This window comes from Syngnathus acus, chromosome 1 (assembly GCF_901709675.1).
Source record: "Syngnathus acus chromosome 1, fSynAcu1.2, whole genome shotgun sequence".
NCBI lineage: Eukaryota > Metazoa > Chordata > Actinopteri > Syngnathiformes > Syngnathidae > Syngnathus > Syngnathus acus.
Genome location: NC_051087.1, coordinates 8,059,705 through 8,074,184, shown reverse-complemented (window position 1 = coordinate 8,074,184; position 14,480 = coordinate 8,059,705). Strand labels below are relative to the sequence as shown.

General features: G+C 40.6%; 1 protein-coding gene across 4 annotated transcripts in view; it reads right to left on the bottom strand.

Annotated features, from left to right (window-relative positions):
- LOC119123366 (cytoplasmic phosphatidylinositol transfer protein 1-like) overlaps positions 1-14,480 on the bottom strand; it is a 36,356-nt gene that overhangs the window by 10,286 nt on the left and 11,590 nt on the right. For 3 of the 4 annotated variants that reach the window (XM_037252417.1, XM_037252408.1, XM_037252429.1), the window contains one exon: positions 1,159-1,307. In XM_037252417.1, the coding sequence (XP_037108312.1) occupies positions 1,159-1,307 (149 nt within the window). Of the gene's footprint in view, positions 1-1,158; positions 1,308-11,397; positions 11,490-14,480 lie in introns of those variants that run through there. The other variant, XM_037252421.1, reaches the window with a different exon arrangement.

The following is a 14,480-nucleotide window of genomic DNA, read 5'->3' as shown; positions in this document are numbered from 1 at the left end:
ATGTATCAAATGCAGTCTCCTTCCATCTGCACTTTCTCTGACTGACAAGGACACCGACTGTGAATCAAAAGTAATATAAAATGAATGCATAAAATGTAGTGTATGCATCGATTATTTCTCTCTTCATCTCTGTCCTAGCGACAGACACTCCGCCCACACTTTCATCTGTTGATTTCTCCCATTCCTGGCTTTACTCTTCTTAAATGTCTGCCAGGAACTGTGTGGCCATGCTTACAAGTGGTGCGAGCAGTTGGCCATTTTTTTGAAAAACAAACTCTAAAATGCTGGACATTAGAAATTAATGCTCCAAAAAACTATTTCACCAAATCAAAGGTTTGGAAATTGTTAATCAGCATCATTAAAAAAAAATTCATCATTTACAAAGCATATATACGTTTGTTGTGTTTTGATTTTTTGGAAGCAATTTCCATTCACCATGATATCGAATGGCAGGACATGAATGGAAACAACTTGGGCTTTTTACTTTGCTCCTGCAGGGCAGTTGTGTGCTTAGTCAGCAATGATCCCCCCTGCAAGGTGAATGCTGACACAAGTGATTGGGTTCAAATGAGTCTCCTGCAACAACTTTGTCCACCACGTTTCGCCCACCCTGCCATTGTTCTTTCCTTTTACATCATACTTGAGTTAACTGATTGCAACTGATAAATGATGCACGTTAAATTTCACAGATTAAACTATCACAAAATGGTTCACTCTATTTATAGCTAGCCTCTGTGAACACCTGTGCAAAAGGAGATTCGCTTGTTTGCAGGACTAAGCAAAATATGACACTTTGTAGAGGAGTGGGCATTCCTAATTTGTTCATTTGTAAAGTCTAATCATGAAGGTGTGTAATTTTTTTGGTTCGTATCAGAGTGTCAACTGGCTCAAGAGTTACAGTCATTTCATAATGCGCAAACACTTCTGCCTCTGAAGAGAGATAGAGGCGTTACTACACTGGGGGAAAATGAAGGCGTTAATTGAAAGCGTACAGTATATTAGAGTGGGTGATGGGGAAAAAGACAGCGTTAATATTGAAAGCGAATATTCTGAAGAGTAAATAAGCAACGATAAAAACACCTGTCATTGTCTTCTACACAACGACGACAACACATCAGATTTCAGTCGGTTAGAGTAGGAGAGGTATAAGTGACAGACCTGTTGAGGTAGACCCGTTTTTCTGTGAACTGTCCCTGCCCATGCAAGGGGTCCTCAAAAGGTTCGTTCTGGACAACTTCCACACCTTCCCCTCGGTCGCTCTGCTCATGGCTGTGTTTGCTGATCATGTAAAGCTGCCCAATGCGGTACTGCAAAATAGAGAAAGAATAATAAATAACCTTGAAAGCTTGCAAGGTGCATTAGTAGGTGTTAGTCTGAAACAGATGGGACAGCAGAGAAGTGTTGTTTGATGGCCAGGGGCTGGCGGGCTGCTGTCAGCCAAAACAAGGCACTGGTATTAAAAGTCATGGGTAGATCAAGAGCCTGCAGAGATGCTGAGGAACGACAACAAGCACAGCAGCATCTGATACACCAGATGGGACACTTGCTAGGTGTCTGAAGCTGCTACAGTGAAATTGAGCACGAACCCCCGCCCATAGAACCATTCCCATCCGTCCATCACAGTGTGAATACAAAAGACTGTCCCTGCATAAAAAAAGACTATTAATGTTGATCAACATTTGATACAATTGAAAATCAAATGTTTGAATTGTATCTGGTATAATACTGTTAAAATTTGATCTCTGTGTGGAATTTGCACGTTCTCCCTGTCAACTGGAAACCGCGACCCAAATGAGGAGAAACGGTTTTAGAATATGGATGGATTGATTTGTTTTCTTTCACAAGCTTTAAAGCAGCAGGGACTGGAGGCCAGTGAAGGGAAATTTAAACCCACTACACTACCGTTGCTGCTCTCTTTCTCTGTGCCCTTTCTACCTGTCATGAGGCTGTCAGAGGGGAAAGACCACGCAGTCATCTCAAATACATTTAAATATGTGCCAACTCAGCACCCGGCCTCTGTTGCGCATGACCCGAGTCATAGATTTCAGTTTCTGGCAAAGATCAATACAGCAAATGCCTACAAGTCCAGCAGGTCATCAGCTGATGTTGAGAAAGATTGCAGAAGCAAGCAAAAATTGCAGCTTACGTAAGCATTTGCTGCAGCTTTATCCAAGTAGACAAGTCCCTAACTCATTAAATAATAATTTCATAATTTTAAGATTGATGAGATTAAATGCAAAACGTGAAAAAGATAACTTGGGTTGCAATGCAGTGCTACAATCACAATATTAACTGTGATAGGGCAAAATGTTTGAAGCATTAGTTTGCATTAGATTGTGAAGAGAGCATTTTTTGTGTGCAGTCATTAGACATGAGTTGCAGTGACATCTTACGTTTTGGGTCACCTTCATGTTACATTTAAGAGTGGCTGCTGTGTCAGGTGTTGTTCAAGTCACTGCACAGCTCCAGTTCATTTTGTGGCTGCTCTCCAAATCTGTTTGAATGTATCGTGAACCTGCCATGCGCTCAACTAAAGGTCGAGCTTTAGCCTATGCGGTGTAATGGAGTAGTGCAATGTGAAATGTATCAATCATCATCTACAGAATTTTTCAACGACAAGGTGTGAAACTCTCACAGCCCAACAGCGTGACTAAATGCATTTCCTGTACTTGCGTTGTAGTTAGAAATAAGCAATTTTGCGGACTGATTTGACAGTCAGCGGTGTCGAGCTATTAATTGAGGATTGCTGTAGAGTAGCCGTACCAAAATACTACTTGTTTAATACATCACAACATTTCCAGATGTCATTCAGAAATTTCTAGAGCAGTTTTCAAACCTGTTGGACAAAGAACCACTTGAAAAAAATACTAAGCGTTCCAAGTACCCCATCATCAAAGCACAGTAGCCGTAGTCGATTCAAGTGTTGAATAAAATGGGGCGGAGGTTAGTGTCTCAAATGGCCTTATCAATCTATCTAAACTAGATTCTGCCATGATTCTTCTCCTGAAGGCAATCTGTCACATAGGCTACTTTAATAAGGCATCATCACTCTTGTGATGCCGCAAATGCAATGAAGCTGTTTCTAAAAGCAGCTGTGGCATGAAAGACCCCGACAACCTCAGAGCACATGTGAATAATGTAGTTGATTATAACTCTGGGTTTTTCACACCGCACAAGAAATGAGGGATTCAAGGACACTGATGCACAGGGTGAACTGAGGGTGAGGACAAAGGGCAGGGTTGGCGAAACAAAAATAGCAGGACATCAGCGTCATCACCTAAAAATTGCAAGGATGGCCGATGTGATTATTTGAACAGCGTGCTTGGCCACAAATGTGCAAATGGGTCCTTGTGTAAATTGGTTGGCCTATTATTTCGTTTACAGACATTCAAGTAAAATAGGTAATCACTCGTGGGAATGATTCAATAATGATGTTCTTCTCTGGGAACGTCACAGGATAATCATGTGGCAGTAAAAAACAAAACAAAGAGGCCAGTGCCTTCCTTAGCCTTATTTGTCTGACAAGCCACTCAGATTTTTTTATTGTCCTTCAATCCAGTGGATTGTTATTGTTTCACCACAGCACGGATATATTGATAAAACACTCAAGAGCGCCAGAAGGCCCGGTCATATTGCTTTCGCTCCAACATGCAGTAGTTTTGCCTTACAATAATGAAATGACATAGTAATTCAGTATAACCAATTACGCAGAATGGGTTAGTCAAGCTAACATCAAACCATTGTGTCAGTAGTCCACTAAGCATTTTTTTTTAATCCTGGAGGCCAGCATACTTCAATCTTGTCAAATGTGATGTGGAAGTATGGGCATGGTGGCCATCGGAAATTTCGGGAAAATTTTGATAATTTTCAAATTAGATACGCTGTTATGAAATAACACATCAGCTAGAACTCCGTTACACAACAAAGAACGAACAAGTAATTCTCAATCATTTTGACCAACGAATGCTGGAGACCATTCACCTGTAATGTGATTCAAACTACGAAAAAGAAAAACACACATTAAAGGTGTCCCTTCGGTATCAGTGGGTGTATAATTAACCTCCACTTAAACAGCAGCAGCAACATACCTCCCTACTTGAATGTCATTGTGAGGCAGTAAGCACACTAATGGCTTTGCTAATCACCATACTGGGCTTGCAACAAGGGTGCCATGCAGGAGGGAGCAGAGCCGCTGTTCATCTGAGATCATTTTGCCGATGGTCACTAAATCTGAAATTTGAAACACTGATTGTAACGGGGTGGTTTTAATTGCACCATTTCTGTGTGGAGGATTGCAACAACAATAGCAGTAACAGCAAAAAAAACAACAACAAAAACCACTGGGTTCATTGTTGCCATGTATGAGCTCAGTGCTTTCTTTTGGTTTTAGTGTGTGGGTGGCCTGTAACCAACCGATGTGGTCGCATGATTAAAACCTGTCAAAGTGTGAGCGGAGGGTGAGGCTATTCCTACAATACATACTCTGCCATTAGGCAGGTAAAGGACAATGATTAAACAAAATAAATGTGACAAATGATTATATGGTCAAAAGCAGTGATGCATAATCTATCTTGTGCTATTATTGTTGTTGGCAAAAATATATCAATAATGTCCTTTGGAGGTTATGAAACAATTCTCACCTCTTAAAAAATGCAGTTCCACATTTTTGGGGTGTGAATAATTTTCAATAATAAATCATTTCAATTTAACTCAATGATTTGGCTTTGCGGCCTTTCCCACAATCATTAATCACATACTTAAATAATCCCATACGGCTGTTGGCACTGTGATGGACCCCCATCGCTTTGCACTTTCATTACCTGCTACGGCACACACACACACACACACACACACACACACACACACACACTTTCTGCGCACATTTAATCAACTGGGCAAGTGACTGTGCATTGGGCTGCTCTCTCTAGATAAGATTATTCTTCAGTTGTAAGCCCGCGAGTCAATAGGGGTACAAGGAGTGTAATTAGTAGGAGCATACATGACAGAAGGGTAAAGCAGAAAGAAAGGGTAAAACACGACCGCAAAGATTGCGCATGAGTACTTGGTAGTGATAAATGCAATTGAAAGTTATTGGTGCAAGCCATCTGAGCATGATAACATCAAGCAATCTGTGGCATCTGCTGTGTGTGCACTTGCAATGCCTCCACCTCCTGCTGCAGATAAACTAAGATTGAACAATGGCTTGTAATAACAGAGATCCAGCTTTCTAAAACCCAATTAGTTACTGATCTTGACATGAAAGTTGTAGTCGCGCGTTGTGATATAAAGAAACCGCACACACCTGCTGCGGCCTGCTTACACGACAAGGGAAAAGTGTGACAAGATGTCTGTGAGCATGTCTGTGAGTGCACGTTGGTGTATGCATTCATAGGTTTTCTCGCTTTCCCTTGAATGTCTCCTCTGCCATTTTCGGTCCCCGCAATGTCATTAACTATATACATTAAGGATTCACATAGTGTGAACAATTAATTCATAACCACGGAAAGGAAAAGATGTGTGAGACCTTCCTTCAGCAGATATACCAGAATCGGGTTCACAAATCACAGAAACCCCCAGCTGATAGTATGATAGTACGTATGGATAAGATATAAGATTATGCAATAAATCTTTTGATTCAAGAAAAGCGATCTCGGGCCAAATCAATAAACATGTTTTACAAACAGGGCTTGTCGAGAACAAATGAGTAGAACAATGCCAATCGGTCTGAAATGCGAATCAATCGACTGTTCGAGTAAATGTAAAGCTCTCCAAGTTTCCATAGAGATAATTACATTTTAACTGGAGTGTTATTTTAGGGTAGTGGCATTGTTAGGCTTATTTTAGGGGGGCAAAAAAAATCTCATACTCCCTGCTCACACTCCGACAATTAAAGTGCTAATGCCACCTACTGTAGTGGATGTGCAATTACACTTTTTATTCCAGTACAGTAAAAAAAAAAAAAAATTTCCTTGGCACCACCGCTGGCATCGTGCCCACCTGTCCATAAAATCTAGTTGCACCCGCGCTGAAGGGGCAAACAAAGACAGCGCCGTGGCAGGCAGTTGGCTCTGATGAAGTCATAATTATAAGTGGGAAAGTTAGAGTTAAGAAGAAAAAGAAAAACTTTTGTACTTTGAGACTTATATATACCAAATTTATGAAGGGGCTTCATTTTTTATGTCAGGGAAAAGCAGAGGAGGAACAGAGACCTAAAAAATGGATAACAACAGAGAAGGTAGGTAGGTGGTGATGTCCCAGCTAGAACAAAGCACGCAAGGAGAGGATGGATGAAAGAACACAGAATAAATGACAGATGTGACGGGGCAGAAAATGAAACAGTATGAAGAGGGCATACAATAATGAAGAGAAAAATTCTATTTTGAAGTGATGGCTTTCTGACAAGCTCACCAAAAACGCAAAAACTACAGAATTATCGTAATTGTAAGGCTTGGTGGTGTATTTCGCGCCTGGACCACTCGTACGTCGACGTATGCATAGCATTTTTGTGTGTCTTGGCATGTGAAGAAATTGACAATAAAGCAGACTTTGACTTTTTTTTTATTTTCTGTGGAAAACAATACGCAGACAGGCAAACTGACCTTCACAAGCTTTGAATTTACAGGGAAGGTAGTCAACCACACTACTGAGAGAGGCGAGAGGAAAATTGCACCTAAACACCCTTTTTTGACACTTTCAACAATGTCGTTTTTGTTTCAAATACCCTTTTTTCTCCCTTCGCCAATTTTCAAACGTATCCTTTTTCCTTTCGCCTTCGCCCATTTTCCTTTCATCTACTTGTCATACTCACAAGCTGCTCTTGAACATTCAACTTGTCTCATACTTTGCCATTGTCACTGTGACCACCAGACTGTCAAATAGCATACTCGGTAGAATAAAAATGGCCACTCTGTTATTGTTCCAATGATGCAAAATAAGAATGACAAGAAATTCACGCATAAATAGTAAAATATGGAATTGTTCAACAAGATATACACAGTCTACGGAAGTATGCATATATGTATATGGTTTGCACTGTATAAAATTAGGACATGCCATTCTACCTTGCTACATAAGACATTGCACACAGCAATTTGTGCCATTAAGGTGTCACATCTTGAGACATTTATGCACTCCAAGATGCCTTTTCACGGATTCAATTTTGTGCTTCTACATTTTGTGTCTAGACACTGTTTGGGATCTGGCACATTGCGTTCAATAGTTTTTGAAGACACCATCTGTTTCACTATTAGATATGATGTACCAGTGAGCTAGTATATATTTTTTGGGAAACGACCAATCGTTTTTTCTTGCATGAGTGGCCTCATTTGTTGTGTGCTCGCAGTGGCTAATCATGTGGGTAAATGACTAGGGAGGGCCTTGGTGAGTAAACGCAACTCAAATGAAAAGGTCACATTGAGTGAAGGCAGCTTTGATGGGAATGCCCACTGGGAGTGTGCGTGTGTGTGTATGTTTGTGTGTGTGTCGGTGTGTGTTGCCTCCTCTTTCATCCCATAGTTACTTTTGGGTCTTTTTATAGTTCAACACTGTTCAAAATGCATGTTCACCTTTAATGCACAATCCAGCTCTGGGAAAAGGTCTTCAGGCCGATGTATAGACCACAAATAAAACTACTATCAGAATACACAACATTTTTAGAATAAATAAATAATGTGGCATCAACAAATGGTTCTCAAATTTTGAAAGCAATACAAATCTATACTGTTCTAACAATAGGGCTGTGCACAAATCGATGGTAATTCAAATATTTATTTGAGTGGAAGAGCAAATGTCAAATAATAAATAAATGTCATACTCTTATCAGAACAAAGCAAGTCATGTCGCGTGTGCTGTCTCTTGAGTGAGAAGCTCAATGTGTGACGTTGGAATGCGGGGGGCGGCAGATACATCTTGTGGAGGTAATACTTGTGCAGATACGTATACTTGGAAGTGGGTGAGTGTGTACGCTATGTAATTGGCCAGCTAATCAGCATCAAATCACACAGTAACAAGCGAAGGGAGTATGCCCAGAAGACTAACTAAGTTGTACCGCACCAATAGACGCAGTAACCGATCCAGATTCTACCTTTGGCAAAATTGCAAAGTAGTTAAAGCAGCAGCAACCAGCCTTCAGTACGCCAGTGGCTGCCGCTGTACTTTCCAGTTCAATAGCTTTCAAGTAAATGAATGAGAGGCTTTGTTAAGTGCTTTGGGAATGCTATAAGCACTATATAAGTGCACTCCATTTAGCATTTGGATTTTCCATATCTGTGGAAACGTATCTTGAGGGAAAGAGTGCAAAAGATACAAATCAATTTGGAACTAATTCACCAATGTCAAGATGAATAGTGAATTGGGATTTGGGGTACCATTCTGACTTCTAGTTCTAACAATGTAGCCTAGGACTTGTTGACAGAAGGACGACAACAGACTGACATTAAAATTTCACAGACATCATGCACAAACACACAAGAACAGCAGTCAATTCTTCCTGGTCATAAATGTTTCTCTGTCAGCTGCACAACCCTCCGCTGACTATACATGCTCTCTTCCTTCAATCTCACCCAACGCTGACATCAACACCCTTTGTAGTGCCCACTGCTGATGTGATGTTCTTCTGAATGGCTCTTCATGTCTGTCCACAGGGCCAGTGTTACTTTCTCAGCACAATACAGTACATCCGAAACCAGCCTCAGCATCTTTCGAGATGCCAAGCTCCAAAAACCTTTAATATGGAAAGTGGTCAATAGTTAAACCATGTGTGATGCTGGTGAGATGAGAAATGGTATCAGCATCAATATAAAGTGCCGGCACGGATGTTGCTTTTCTATTCAGGCATTCTTACCAATTCTTTTGATCGTGACTTTCTAACCCCCACCATTGGAAAGATCTATTTTGAATTGTTTTGTACTCATCAAAGTCCAAAATAGCTTTGTGTGTCAATTCAAATCGCCTACACAGAGCTGTGTGACTTTTACAGCCTCCACAAAATCTGTTAGGCCTACCGCTTGCTTCCATTTTTTGCCACTTCGGAGTACATGTTTTAAAATGTGAACAGATCCATAGTACATATTTGTGCTGATTTGATATGAAGGAGCAAAAAAAATGATGATGTAGATTAGGCATTTTATGAGGCTCTTGTATATGAAACACTAAATGTTTGCGCTCAAACATCAGAATAATGAGAAAGTATTCATCTGGTTTCTGCTGCTGACTGAAATCTGCAAACAAAATTAGTCAATTTGCTCTAAACTGTACTGTTGCTCACTGTTATCCTTGGGAGCACGCGTTGATCTGTGAGCAGCCAGCCCTCTGTGCAATTTAGGCTTTTGTGACTTTGTCCCAAATTGGCTCTGCGGTTTGTAAAGCTAACGAGTGTAGAGATAAGGGAAACTAATGCACACGTCTTCAAGTCTTCACTCAAGCGCAAACACAATTTGTTAGTCACAAGGAATTAGTGGCGCTACCAAGGCAACCAAAATAAAAAGAGTTAATTATAGTTATTGCTGTAACGTTCAGGACGTAAAACTCCTTCACATGGATGAACATCCAACCATCCATTCCCTGTACCGCTTCTCCTCACTAGTGTCACGGGTGTGCTAGAACATATCCCAGCTGACATTGGTCGAGAGACAGGGTACACGCTGAACTGGTCGCCAGCCAAATGCAGGCCACAAATAGACAACATTTCACACTAGCGGACAATTTAGAGTCTTGAATTAATCGGCCAAGTATGTTTTTGGAATGTGTGATAAAAGCAAAGAGAAGAAAGCACACGCTGACATGTAGGGAACATGCAAATTCCATACAGGAAGACCAGAATCTATAACTTCAGAACTGTGAGGCAGATGAACTGACCCAGGGATGTCCAGCTTCGGTGCTTGAGGGCCGCCAATTACATGTTTTATGTGCAGTTTAACAGGGGAATGTCAAAACAGGTTAAACAGAGATGACTCAAAGTTAAACTAAGTAATAATGGACAAAAAAACAGGATGGTACTGAATTTTCCTTGGCTACTTTTTTTTCTTAAGCAAACTGTCCAGTATGCAAATGCCTAGCAACATGAAAATGACCATGCCAGCAAGAGGCCCCTTTCCTCTCAGTGTGGGCGCTCTCACTCCCAGAGTGGAAGCCAAAAATGGTCTAACTAAAGTGTTCCCTTTGGAATCCCTTCACTTTGTGTCCAAAACATCCACAAATGAATCAGCAGCAGGAACAAAAACACAAAGACAGAAAACCACAGTTGAAGTATACAAATGCGTTCATTTGGCATTTGACCAAAACGGGATGCAATCCAATTTGGCTCTTGCTTTCCTTTCACTCATCGCAGAGCTTCCTGAGAAGCAAATAATAGATGTCATTTCCGGGAACTCATTAAATGAATTCTAAATGCTAGTGGACAAAGGCTAAAAGGTGGAGAGCTACCACACAATTGTGAAGGAAAAACCAAGCACATGCTACTAGTCCACATAAAAACACCATGGCCCAAGTGACAAGGTTGCAGTATGCCAAGTATGCTCACTGACAAGATTATCTAGCAGACATTCAATGGGTCTCTCAGTAAGTTTCCAATAAGCATTAGGCTGTGTTCACACAATTTGCTCCGTGTTTTGGGAATTGAAAAGCAAATGATACATGGCACGTTTAGTCTTTGGCTCAGACATCTTTAATTGCACCAACAGCAGCACAGTAAAAAAATGTACAGTACTGTTGTCCGTTCTTGCTTGCTAGCTAACCGTAGTCGGGAGACGCGAGGAAGACGTTTCTCCAAGGCCGGGATTGCCAATGGAATTGCAATCGCCCCCACGTCGTGGAAGGGGGGAGCACACTACAGGGAGACAGTGGGTAGTGTAATGCGTGGCATATTTCTCAACAGGAATTCAATTATTTTTGTTCCTACCAATATTCAATAGAACATCCAGGACACCAATGCTAGACTATTTTACGTGACATCCTAATATAAACAACCAAATTCTCCTCAACTTCCAAAGTTTATGCAGCATATGGCAACTTGACAAGCTCCTCAACCCAAGTACACTTTAATGTTCATTTAAAACAAGAGTCCAAATATTACCACCTCTTTTTACCCCCTTTTAGTGTTACTAATGAGATCAAAACTGTTTTAAAAATAATTATAATACTTTCCTGTTATGCCTCATTATATCTGGAGTCATAGAAAATAAGCAATAGAAGTCATGAGGACGTTAGAATTTTTGGGAAAATCAGAAGAAGATTGTAAATTTTCCTTTTCACTATTGACATTTTCCTAGAACTTGCAAGATGTCATTCAGCAAATTTAGTAAGCCAGTGATGTCTGTGACATTCACAATGCAGCACAGTCACGCTACAGGGCAAGCCAGCCCAAAGGAGTGTGACTAAAGCGCTAATGAGCTCTTTTACCTCACTGCCTGCTGGTAGATCAATAGGACTCCCTTCACTGAGTGTCTATTTCAATGACTTGCTGGGAGGAACAGTCTGTCAAGGCGAGGAAACCAGTGTGCGTGTTTGTGTGCGTTGGGGTGTGTATGTTGGGTGTGTATGTTGTTGATTTGTCCACAATTTTCTGCAGCGGTCCTGGAAACAAGAATCCCAGAGACTTCCTTTAAGTCTAACAGAGACATTGCTGCATACACTTAAGTTACCTACATGATGTACGGTTGCAAATAAATTACTGCTGGTGAAGATATTCCCCAAATTATAGTGACAAATATTGTTGAAATGTCATTTTAACACAGTGAGCCAAGCATGAGGTCCTGAAAATTTCAAATGTAACCAGTGATGCACTCGAAATTAGTTGGATTAACAACAGGGGTCTCAATTTTACATTTTATCACACTAAAAACACTGTCAAAGCTCATGTGTACTAGGCTTCATTGTAAAGTAAAATAAAGGCCAGGAAAAAACATATTTGGCCCTAAAAATTATTGTGGAAAAAAAGACTTGAAACGACCTAGCGTATTTTCCGAACTATAAGGCGCACCTAAAAACCTCAAATTTTCTCAAAAGCCGACAGTGCGCCTTATAATCCCGTGCGCCTTATATATGGACCAATATTGAGCCACTACGGCAGGCGTGTCCAAATATATGGACAAGGTTTTAAAATGGGCCATTCACTGAAGGTGCGCCTTATAATCCGGTGCGCCTTATATATGGACAAAGTTTTAAAATGGGCCATTCATTGAAGGTGCGCCTTGTAATCCGGTGAGCCTTATAGTGCGGAAAATACGGTACTTGAAACGGTCACCAGTCTTGAGGAAGCATTTTCACCAGTGAAAATAAAACAAGAGAAAGCACTGAACAATGTGTGCTAAGAATTTCTGCATTTTAGGAGGGTATTAAATTCAAGAATGTATTATACTAAATTTCCACAAGAGTGGTTGCTCGCAACTACTTTCTTCTCAGCAACATACCCGTAAATCAAATTCGTTGGCCATCCTCCACCCTCTTCCCTCAGTTAAACGGAGGCATCCAATGAAATAAGGGTGGGGGGGCAGTAAACAAACAGAGGGAACGTGACGTGAGGCCGCAGCATGTGTTTCAGCCCTCTGGACCAGTTCCCAGTCCCCTGCTTGCGTCATTCATCTCCAAAGATGCTACAAAAGTGCTTTTCACACAAACCCATGACTTGGATCAAGCTTAGAAAAAGATAAGTACAATGTAAGCCATAAAGTGAATACCAATCTTTCTAATTGACCGCATGGCTGGAATCCAGGCATGTAGGCCTAATTTATGATGACAAATGAGCTTGGGGAATTGTAAAAATTAATTAAAAGATAAAATAAACAAATACAGTACATAGAGGGTGAAGGGATGCAGTAATTAATATGCATTTGAGTCCTTCAATTGATTAAGTTAATAAAACACACACACTCATTTAGGTCTGGTTTTCAGAGGGGTACCTGAGGTTGCTGCTCTTTTTTTCCAGACCCACTGACCTCACTGTATGAAATTTAAGACTTAGAGAATAGTACCAACGGATTTGGCGCAGTTCTCCCGGGTAATGCTAGCTATCATTGATCAGCCGATAAATGTGTAACTAATACATTTACCAATGGAATTGGGGGGGGCAGGGTTGGTGCTGTGGCCCTTTTGTACGCGTAGAACAGGAAGGAGCAGAGAAAGGAGGTCTGCTGCCTCTGCATCAGGTTCTCTGGTGAGTATGATGTTATTTATTTCAAGTTTTTATGTAGATGAATATTACTTTACTGCAGTGCGGAGGTTAGGAGTGATATATTGGAAGATAACAGCAACTGTGTTTTTTGCTTTGATAATACTTAAATAATAAATGATATTCATGCTCAAATTCATGAAATGCCTCTGCCTCTTCATCTGTGTTATACAGTGTTGTTTTTTTTGGTACATTCTAATGTGACATATTAAGAGATGATTGAGGTGACTTCAATATCCACTGGAGGCTCGGGTTTGAAACTCACAGCTCACCACTGATTTAACAAGAAACTGACAATTCACAGAGAAGTGAGACTATGTGATATAAGCAATCACGCTAATTGTGAACACATACAGCTCAAGTCACATGGAGCAAACAAAAGTTGCTTATATGAGGCTTCGGAAAGTATGACACATAAGTGGTAAAGTGACGCAGCCAATGACAACTGAGAAAGTTAGATGCTGGAGAGAGACAAACCACACTTTGTTCTACTTTTTTTGTTTTCTGCTAAAGATACTTTGCACCCTGCTCAAACATTTGATGGGATGTCCAAACATGAGCTTTGAATGCATACAGAAGGGAAATATTGAGTAGAAAAACACAAACATGAAAGGAACATATAGGGAGCGGAAGGAAAGAGTTGGGGGTTGTTTTTTGTGTTTTTCATTATTTGTATGAGAAAGATGTCGCTGACAAACTACTGAACCAATTTTACAAACGAAAAAATGAAGTGCATGAAAACGTTAACACTCTCAATGAAATAAAAAGTGATAGTTATGCTAGTCCATCTGACTTCAACAACTGTCTAGTTTTTTTCTTTCATTGGTTGGAATAGGACGTGCGGCAAAATTCTAATCTTGCTAACAGCTTGGGTATCACAGACTGCACCTTTCAATTTCAAATTTTGGCATTGGCAAAGTCTTGCGCTTTTCACATTTTTTCCATTTAGAGAACAGTCAACTTCATCTATTTGCAATGACAGCATGAATAGAAAAACAATCCACATCTCAGTGATGCGAGTCAATTTGGCACAAAGCACATGAAAGAGTTGTGTCCAAGTGAGAGGGAGGTGGTAACGTGAAACATGCACGCACACTAAGGAATGTCTATATAAAAAGAAATGTGTGGGAGGTGATCAGATGCCTGCTCCCGCTGAACAAACGTCTTGAGCTGGAAAGCAACAAATAAGGGGGAAAATATGTGCACGACGATTGATGGATGGAAACGAGCGACTCGAGATATATCTAAGGATGCCAAGGAAGAACAATGACAACAAATACACCAATACTCTGAGGAATTCATTAGGAATATGTTG